Source organism: Otolemur garnettii, unplaced genomic scaffold (genome assembly GCF_000181295.1).
Source record: "Otolemur garnettii isolate 467f Iridium unplaced genomic scaffold, OtoGar3 scaffold00071, whole genome shotgun sequence".
In the NCBI taxonomy this organism is placed as follows: domain Eukaryota; kingdom Metazoa; phylum Chordata; class Mammalia; order Primates; family Galagidae; genus Otolemur; species Otolemur garnettii.
The window spans coordinates 5,561,104-5,571,874 of record NW_003852466.1 but is presented as its reverse complement, the minus strand read 5'-3'; the positions used below and the strand labels follow the sequence as shown (position 1 = coordinate 5,571,874).

The 10,771-nt window shown below is 39.6% G+C and overlaps 1 protein-coding gene across 1 annotated transcript in view; it reads left to right on the top strand.

The window, feature by feature from the left end:
- LOC100947894 overlaps positions 1–10,771 on the top strand; it is a 135,219-nt gene that overhangs the window by 32,640 nt on the left and 91,808 nt on the right. The window contains 2 exon segments of the mRNA XM_012807544.1: positions 1,456–1,607; positions 4,072–4,150. Of these exon segments, the coding sequence (XP_012662998.1) occupies positions 1,456–1,607; positions 4,072–4,150 (231 nt within the window).

The window sequence follows — 10,771 nt, the reverse complement described above, 5'->3', positions numbered from 1 at the left end:
GGCCCCCCCGTGTCTGAGCCCCAGCGTCTACTCTCAGAACCTCCCCTGGGCCCCGTGTCTGAGCCCCAGCGTCTACTCTCAGAGCCTCCCCTGGGTCCCCCTGTATCTGAGCCCCAGTGTCTACTCTCAGAGCCTCCCCTGGGCCCCATGTCTGAGCCCCCGAGTCTACTCTCTGGTGTCTAGTACGTTGAGTTCAGTCTAGGGGGTAGTAGACAAGAAAAATGGTAAAGTGATGCTTGACATTACCTTAAATTTTAGTTTTTCCCCCATTCCTTCCTTTGCTGCTCATTTAAAAAAAATCTTCATATAGCTGTTGTGTACATTCTGTTGAGGTTTTCTAGCTGCATTGGGCAGGAAAGACTGGATGATGTAGGTTACTCCATCACCTGAAACTACGACTTTTGATTTGAGTTTTCTTTCTTTCTTTTTTTTTTTTTTTGAGACAGAGTCTTACTCTGTCATTCTGGTCACTCTGGGCAGAGTGCTGTAGTGTCATAGCTCACAGCAATCTCAATCTCAAACTTTTGGGTTTGAGTGATCCTCTTGCCTCAGCCTCCTGAGTAGCTGGTACTACAGGCACCGGCCCCTATACCTGGCTTGTTTTCTGCTTTTAGTAGAGACTGGGTCTTCCTCAGGCTGGCCCACTCGTGAGCTCAAGTGATCCAGTCTCCCGGAGTGCTGGGATTATAGGCATGAGCCACTGAGCCCAGCTCTGATTTGATTTCTATGCAGTAGTTTCCCTGTATCTATGGTTTTGCTTTCTGTGGTTTCAGTTACCCATAGTCAATTACAGTCCAAAAATGTTGCATGCAGAATTCCAAAAGGACACAATTCATAAGCTTTAAATTGTGCACTGTTCTGAGTGGTGTGATGAAATCTCCAGCTGTCCTGCTTCCTCCCACCTGGGATGCGAGTCGCAGCTTTGTCCAGTATATCTGTGCTTCATACACTACTTGCCCGTGAGTCACTTGGTAGCCATCCTGGTTATCAGATTGACTGTTACTGTGTCACTGTGCTTGTGTTCAAGTAACCTTTATTTCACTTAGTAGCAGCTTCCAAGTACAAAAGGCATGATGCTGGTAATGCAGATAGGCCTCAGAGCAGCTGTCAAGTGCTTGCTGTTAGTGAAAGGTGAAAGTTCTGGACTTAAGGAAAGGAAAAAAACTGCATGCTGAGGTTGCTGAGATCTATAGGAAGAAGGAATCTTCTGTCCTTTGAACATGTTATCAATAGTTATTGTTAATCTCTTACTGTACCTAATTTATAAATTAAACTTTATCATAGGTGTGTATACATAGGGGAAACAAAGTAAATACAGGCTGTGTTCCTCCCTACAGTTTCAGGCATTTGCTGGTGATCTTGGACCATACGCCCTTTGGAGACAGAGACTGCTGTACTTAACTTTTTATTATGAGTAGTGCTTGCCACCTAAGCTTGATTTCCTTTTCTTGTCAGTGACAATATATGAAGTGTACGTGGCAACGGGAGAACTCTGGAATGCTGGAACCACGGCCAATGTCTACATTTCTGTCCATGGGGAAAAGGGGGATACAGGATCTAGACTACTATTCAGATCGGAGAGCGCCTTCAAGTTTTTAAAAGGACAAGTAAGCAAAAAGTCCTTTGTCTGATTTTAAAATGATTAATAGTAGTGGAAAATACATAAAATGTGCCATCCTAACGATTTTAAGCGCACAGTTCAGTATGTGAAGTAGGGTCACATTGCTGTACAGCTGATCCTCAGAAGGTTTCCAGCTTCCTAAACTGGAGATCTTACTATTAAACAACTCCCCAGCCCCACCCTCACCTACAGTCCCTGTAACCACCATTTTACTTTCTGTTTTTATATATTTAACTATTTCAAATACCTCATATAAGTGGAATCATATAGTAATTATCTTATCATGACTGGCTTTATTTCACTTAGCATAAGGTTTTTAAGACTCATCCATGTTGTAGTGTGTGACAGGATTTCCTATTATTTTAAGGCTGAATGATACTCCATTTTGTGTGTGTATATGCACATTTACATACCACATTTTGCTGATGTTGCAAACCCTTTTAGAGAGAAACTGGGAGCTGGGTGGTTTTCCTGCTCACTATGCACTAAGCCAGGGGAATCAGCTTCTGGAAGTGCTTGCCTCACTTTTTCAGCTCCCAGAGTTAGTCCCTCAAGTAGGAGCTGTACATGGCGGAGAACTCAGTGGATGGACATACTTCTTCCAGGGAGAAGGTGGAGATTGATTTTATTGCTGGGGCACGCTGGGGAAGAAGGCAGGTACTTTCAGGCTCACAAAGTACTTCTAATTACCTGCCTTGTCACCAATCAGAGTTAGGCGACTTAGAGGCCCAACCCTGGGGCAATAGCTCAGAAGAGACAAGTCAAACCTTTTCTAGTGGGAAACTGGGGTTTGGGTATTTTTGCCTGCTTGCTCTGTGCTGAATCTGATAGGAGGATAACTCCTGGAAGTGCTCCTACATGCATTTAAAATTACCTCTTTATTCCCTATGGTTCAAGGAACTCTCAAATGCTGAGCCCCTGCATTCCCAGAGGTCGGTGATTTAGCACCAATTAATCCTTGGTGGGGGCTGTAAAAATAGAGGTGCTGTATGTGTGGACAAAAAGAGAAAGAAAGAAAAGCTAGCAGACACACAGAACCAATTAAATGGATTAAATTGACAATAAAAAACACAGATAAGCTGAATGATTGAAGTTCCTATAGGAGAGACATTTGAGGTCTAAGGGCACACATCGGTTAAAAGTAAGAAGATGGAAGAAGATCTTCTGTGCAAATAAGAATGTAAAGAGAGAGGAATGGCACTACTTATATCAGATAAAATATACTTTAAGCTAAAAACTGTCACAAGAGACCAAGAAAAATATCCTGGTAAAAATAAAATGATAACAGGATCAATTCATTAGGAAGGTATAACATTTATAAACATACATACACCTAACATCAAAGTTCCCAAATATATATATGTGGAGGGGGGAGAGAGAAGAAAGAGAGAGAGGGTAAGTATTTGCAAAATTGAGGGGAGAAATAGACAACAAGAGAATAATAATAGGAGACTTCAATGCCCACTTTCCATGATGGGTAGAAGAATGAAAGGCAACAGTGGACTTGAACAACATCATTAGATCAGCTGTACCTGCCAGGCAGACACAGAACCACCAGACAATAGGAGAATGCACACTCTTCTCAAACACACAGGAACAGGAACCAGGGCAGATCACAAGTTAGGGCACAAGCAGGTCTTAAGGTCTTAACAGGTCTTAAAATCAGAATCATACAAACTATCTTTCCAACCACATTGGAGCAAACCCAGAAAACGACAGGAGACTGAATATTCACAAATATGTGGCAATTAAAGAACTCTGTGAACAACCTTTGGGTTGGGTATGTCAGCAAGTTGGCAAAATGGGAGGCTCCTGACTTTGAATCCTTCCATGGGTACACTGAATAAACCACAAGTAAATCAATTCCCTTGGAGAGAATGCAGAAACTTACTGAGAGACCTCTGCTTGCGAATGACTGAGGAAACATCCACATCCAAGTAGGTAGAAAAGCTGAGAGAAGCTCCTGGCGCAAACCACACACACCCTAGAAATACCAGCGCAGTCAGGAGCTTCTCCCTGAAGAGTGCAGGGTTCGGATCACACACACAGCACCCAGCATTGATGTCTGGCACTCAGAGTACTGCCTCCTAGATCAACTACATATGGAAGCAGATGAGGCGCAGCATTTGAAACTCCCCTGGCAGAAAATAAGGAGGTTTAAACAGGTGGCTTTCTCCCTGGACTCAGTACAGAGTGAGCAGCTTTCAGACCAGATAGAATATTGGGTGCTTTATAACCAAAAGTTGACAACAAAGAAGAAGGGGGGTATGTATGGAAACTTACTATTTTTGAGAAATTAATATTATCATTTTGCCTGTAATTTCATAATTTAGACAGATTTATATATTTACTTAGTGATTCTTCTTCTTTCAATAAGTCTTAATTTATACTTTTGGTAGAAATCAAAGTTACAGTCTGGATATAACAAAACTTTTTTTGATTGGTTATAGACTGACACTTTTTTCCTTGAAGCTGTGCACCTTGGAGATTTGTACAAGATTGTGATAGGCCATGATGGACTTGGTCCAGGTAAGGCTTTTCTATGGAGAGCTAACAAAGGTTTGATTTTATTGTGTTAATGTGAAATCCTGTTCAAATCTAGAAAGTACTGTGGAAAACTTGTAGAAAACTGATCTCTTAAGTACTGACTGATTAAGCTAAAAATACTGTCCCCAATTTCCTTTAAAATTTAACATATTTTTCTTTAAAATGACATAGGGTTAGCCAAGTGAATAATCTAGAATAGGCCTAGAATGCTAGAAAGAGTGATTTAAAAAAATCGTGGAACTTGGTATTTCTACGTTGTGGTGTGTGCATCGTTCCAGCAGGCTGGTAGCAAAGGCACCTGTACTGTATTTTGCTGGGTATAATGCATACCCACATTTATAGACCATATTTTCAGGGAAAAAAGTCTTTTGTTTTAGTTTCTTAGTTTAATTTTTCAATTTGTTTATATTTAGGTACTTGCATAGGTATTTAGGTATCATAAAACCATTTTAGCATTTATTTTTTAGCATATTAAGATATAAAAAATTTTTGTAGTAAGTAATTACAAAACACTAGAACATACACAATGCATAAGAAATGTTATGTACTGGTAACAAATTTATGACATTTAAGTATCATAGAAGGCCAAGAGCTCCTTGTCACTATCGATATTAGAAGTATGGTCTTCCATTTCTGCATTACCAGTGTCTTCTGCAGAGTCTTCATGCTGGTAACGTTCATTATCCTCCTTTCCGTCTATAGCATTGGTGATGCCATATTTTTTAAACTATTTCATCATCACTTCCTTCTTGGCACCATTCCACAGTCTTAGGATCCAATCACAAACCTGGACGATGGATGCTTTCTGGATTCTGCCTGTGGGTGTTAAATCATTACCAGCTGACTGCATTCATGATGTCCATACTTTTTTCATTAGGACTTTAAAGGGCTTGTTCAGTTGGTTGGTCAGCTCACCAGGTATCACAGCAAGTTGGGTTTTCAAGTCCACTGTAATTGCTTTTGCACTTTATGTAACCTGGTCTTTGAAGTGATCAAAAGCAAGCAAAGCTGGTTTTTAAGTAGTCCTCCAGGCCTTTGTGACCAGACTTTGTTAAAACAGATTTTCATGCCTTCTTCATTCATCTATCCTTTTTCATGCACGTGAATGATAATTCTACTTGGAATCTTTTCTTCTAGAACATTTTTCTTTTAAGGTGAACATAGGTGGTAGCTTTGGCCCATCTACACAACAGGCTAGAACAACAGTGAAATGTGTTTTCTCATGTCCACTAGTTGTAATAGCCATGGTCTTCGCTCCTTTGATGTCCACATTTCTGTTGGAAGGCACATCAAATGCGAGTGGGACCTCATCCATATCGGTGATTTGGACAGCTCAAAATTGTAATTCTTTCGAAGAATGATGGCATAAGAATGAAATTCTAAAACTTGATTCTCTTAGGCTGCTGGGAGTTTTGGGGCAAGTTTTGTTCATGGTTTCATGTTCCGACCTTCTCGCTTCATAAAGTTAAAGCACCATATAGGTGTTTGTGAGAAATTATCTGTGGGTTTTTTTTTGTAGTTTTTGGCTGGGGCTGGGTTTGAACCCACCACCTCCGGCATATAGGGCCAGTGCCTGACTCCTTTAAGCCACAGGCACTGCCCTATCTGTGTCTTTTTATCATGTGATCCTTTTACCCTCTTGTTGTATCATCCTGGTAGAAAAGCAGATCCTACTTTGACGTGGCTCCAGAATCCAGGTGTTCACTTCCTGCTCCACTGCCAACCACTTTGGAAGTCCCCTCAGGTCACCTTCTTCCGTCTCCCCATCTGCCGGCCACTTTGGAAGTCCCCTCAGGTCACCTTCTTCCGTCTCAGCATCTGAAGAAGCTTTTCTTCCTGTCACCATCACAATCTGTTGACACTCTGTGGAAGGAGGTCCCAAGTGTCGCTTGGCAGCTGTGTCACCAGGCTTTGTAGCATATTTAGTAAATGTTAGCTTAAAACGTGCAGTATATGAAAACCTTTTTGACATTTGCCTAAAGATTTACCAGCAATTTTTGTAAAAATACCAGCTAGATTGCTAGCTCCTCCCTAAAGCAGATGAAGAGAAATACTTCACTCTTCATTGGCTGAAAATTCTTTCATTGGCAGTTCAGCGTCAGTTCAATAAACTGATTACCCTATTCCGGGGTGTTATTTTACATGTGGATAGCATTATTGCTTTAAAGAGTTACAATTTTAATGCATAAGGATAAATAAAAGAATTAGATAGATTATATAGATAGGGAATTTAGGACTACCTGTGTATAATGCACATCTTTATTTTTCCCACAGAAATTTGGGCAAAGATACATAGCAAAATGTGGTAGTTTCTTCTGGGGGCAATATTCTGTAAAGGTTAGCGAGTGTTCACAGAGGCTTGGCAGGGAGGCTGCTGTGGCAGTGAGGTCTCAGCTGGGTGTCCTGCCTCCATTTTATTCAAGCTTCTTCCCCAGTTTTCCTATCAGCTCTGTGAGATGACTCACATCATCCCATAGATTCATTTTCTGCTACTGTATAAAATAGCCATAAGATAAAAAAAAAATATTAACAGAAGACAGAAAACCAAAGGGCACATACCAAAAAAAGATTAAAAAAATCAAAAAGCATGAAACAAGATGATAACCTTTGTTACTCAAAAGTATCCAAGTATAATCTTCAAAATGTTAAGTGAAAATACGTTCAAATAATTAATGAGGGAATTAGTAGATTGACAAAGCTGTTTCAAAGGAGGTTATAAAGAACTATAAAATTTATAAAATCAATAAAAAAGAATAATGAATAAAATTGATAAATAAAAATGTGAACAATGTTCTATAGACAATAAAAATATACCTTTGAGATTATCTTCTCTTGGACAAAATTCATTTATATTTTGACTAGACACAAATCATTTTCATGTTATATTTTGTTAGTTGACAGGTACTTTTACAGAGTCTGGGCCTGAATCCCATAGTAAGTATTAAGGTTAAGTCAAATAATGTTAACACCCCTAGTGAGGCCAGGTGACTGTCAGCAAGCTTGCCAGTGTTCTGTTGCAACAGTGAAAGGACATGTAGTCATCTTTTGGTCTTATTTCTGGAGTTTTGTTAATTTTTTTAAAAGTCAAAAATTCTTAGGCTGAAAATCCTTATGTCCAATTATATGCTCTGTGCAAGATATACACTTAAAATAGTAAAAAGAAAAGTTTAGGTAATTCAAGGTTTAGAAATTCATAAATAAAACAAAAGATTTTATAAGATAAAGTAAAATTCAAGGCCACAAGCATTAAAAGGTACCAAGGAAGGTACTTTTTTTTTTTTTAAATAAAGCTTATGATTCACACTGAGATTATAACATTCATAAGCATTTATTCAATGGATAGCTCTGCAGATAAAGAAATAAAGTTCTCTTACAGAGTCAAAAAGAAATGAAAAGAAGATAGGATAGGATTTAATCACATGTCTCAGATTTTGGCAGGTTAATCAGGCAGTTCAGTTACTTTTCTCAAACATTTGTACTGTGTAGGTAGAGAAGTGCTTTTTGTTTTGAGACAGAGTTTTACTCTGTTGCTCTGGGTAGAGTGCCATGGTGTCATCATAGCTGACAGTAACCACAAATTCCTGGGCTCAAATGATCCTCTTACCTCAGTTTTTCTATTTTTAGTAGAGATGGGGTCTTGCTCTTGAACTTGATCTCCTGAGCTCAAGTAGTCCACCTGCCTCGGCCACCTAGAGTGCTGTGATTACAGGGGTGAGCCACCGTGCTTAGCTCCTGTAGAGAAGTACTTTCATTTCAAAGCTCCATGAAAAATTTTTACAGTTTGACTCTTGTCAAGATGAAATATCAATAAATTTCCCAAAATAGGCTGTATTCTTTGACCACAATTTAATGAAACCAAAATTTAATACAAAAGGGGAAAGTAAAAAAGAAAAATTCAATCACATAGGTATTTCAGTTCTTTCCATGACTTTGGGCCAAAGTGGAAATCAAATCTAATTATAATCTAACAGAATGTTATAATGGTGTTTTTTTCTGTCTCTTTTTGGCTGAGGTCTCAGAAAACCAGAATAAAATAATAGGAAGCAGTATCTCACCATCTCTTAGTTTGTTCCATATTGGCTTAGCAAAAATATCTTAGATTGGGTAATTTATAAAGAACAGAAATTTATTTCTTACAATTCTGGAGGCTGGTAAGTCCAAGATCAAAGTGCTGGCACTTGGAGTCTGGTGAGAGTCTTCTTGCATTGTCCCCCCCGGCAGAAGGCAGAAAGGGCCTATTTAGTTCCCTTCAGCCCTTTTAGGAGGTTATTAATCCCATTCATGAGGGCAGGTCCCTCATGACTTAAGCATCTCCTAAAGGCCAGACCTCTTTGTACTATCACATTTGGTCTTAAATTTCAATGGATGAATTTTGAAGGGACACATATATTCAGACTCATTGCAATTGTAAACACAAGGCCACATATTTAGGACTTACGAATGAAGAGCAGACAAGTTAGGGTTCACCGCTAAATGTAGAGGGTATAGGTTTTTGTGATAGAAGGTCTGCAGTTGCTGTGGTATGTGCAGAACACTTAGTAATTAGAGAAGGTAGAGGGGTTTTTCCTATATGAAGAAACCACTTGAAGAACCTGTGCCAACTCTAGAATTTGTTACATGACGCCTACTTGAATAGTAGTCTACATGCTGCCACAGGGGGCTTAGGTCAGGAAAGAAGGGAAGTGTGGAGAATGGTCAGAGTACAAGTTTAGGCACATAATCAGAGTAAGATTATGACCTCTAGGGCTAATGAACCCTGGAGACAGAGGGTCTTCAGAAAACCCACCAAACTCTCCATAGTCTGCTTTAAATATCTGTTAACCTACACACACACACACACACACACACACACACACACACAATGCCAGTTAATGAGACTTTCCTACATTATTACTTCTCTTCTTTCCCCATCCTCTTTATCCTGTATTTAATTCTGAAGGGTCAAAATCATGATGTGAGTGCTTGGGGTTGGGGAGGAGGTAGTATTATATTGAGTATCCCAAAACTAAAAAAACCCCAAATTTGAAATGCTTCAACATTTGAACCTTTTTGAGTGACAACATGATGCTTAAAAGATATGTTTATTGGAGCCCTTCACATTTCAGACCAGTAAGTATAAAGACGAGTATCCTAAAATCCCCCAAATCCTGACACCTGAAACATTTTTGGTCCCAACCATTTTGGATGAGGGAAATTCAGCCTGCATGAAGCAGGAGGAGGAAATCGTCAACCTGAGAGCTTGCCCACCTTTCAGGGTTCTAGAACTGAAGGTGAGGAAGGGGAGACAGTTTATTTTTCAATGAAATTTGGAGTTTTGATTATCATTATGAGATTAGTCATTTATGATTGCTGAAATATGCCCTACAGAAGAAACCAATGGACTCTTTATCTGAGAGTGACCAGAAAAATTATAATACGTGTTCTAGATTTCACTAAAGGAGGGAAACCCAAGTAACAGTTCTCTGAACAGATTTAAATGGATAGAGGTATAAAAATAAATTTTCTTTTTGTTCCCTTCCCTGTGGAATTCTGGCCTTTAAACATAGGGGCCTTTAAACATATTATTTACTCTTTAAAAACTAGCAGTACAATTCAAAGGCTTATTCAGTCTCACTTTCAATATTGTTTAAGAAAAAAACAAACACTTTTCTTCTATGCTCCCAACACTTGGCACAGAACACTCCTGTGACCAAATGTGTAGGGTTCCGTTCCTCCCCTCCACCTGCAATAAGCTGGGTGCCCTACAATTTAATTCAATTTTGTGTCTACCTGGAGTTAGTGTCAAACCCCACAGGTTAAGGGATCAGTCCTACAAGACTGGCTCCTACTTCAGATGCCAGTCACAGGTCTTGACTTCTGGAACTTCTGACCAACTGGCTATTAATTGGTGGCTCCCACAACCCCTTCCTCAACTTCAGTCATTTGCTAGAGTGACTCACAGAACTCAAGGAAACGTAACACTTACTGGTGTATTATAAAGGGTATTATAACACATGCAGATAGAAGATGGAGAGGTACGTAGGACAAGTGATGTGAGGTGGTATGTGGAGCACCCATGTCCTCTCCAGTGTGTTACCTTCCCAGCATCTCCTTGTCTTTAGCAACTTGGAAGTTCTCTGAACTTCATCCTTTCGTGTTTAGTGGAGGCTTCATTATGTTGGCAAGATTGGTTAAATCATTGGTCATTGGTGATCCTCTCAACTTCCAGCCCCTTTTCTCTCCCCTTTCCCCCTCCATCTAGAGATGGGACTGAAAGATTCAACCCTTATACCAGTCCCCTTCCCAAGGCTAATGAGGAGCCCTCACCACTAGTCATCTCATTAGCATACAAAGACATTTAATCACTTTGGCAAGTCTCAGGATTTGGGGAGCTGTGTGCTATGCCAGGAAACCAAAGAAGAATTGAAGAAATCCAAAAAATATATTTCTTACTATAAATCACCCTATAAGAAGTATTAATAAAGAGAGAGTAAAAATAAATGAACCAAACAATTCAAGAAGGTATGTAGGACATAAAGAAATATTTAGAAAATTATGAGGAATTAGGGGGCGGAGCCAAGATGGCGAACTGCAGCCAGCTTTTTACAGAAGCTCCCGTCCAGA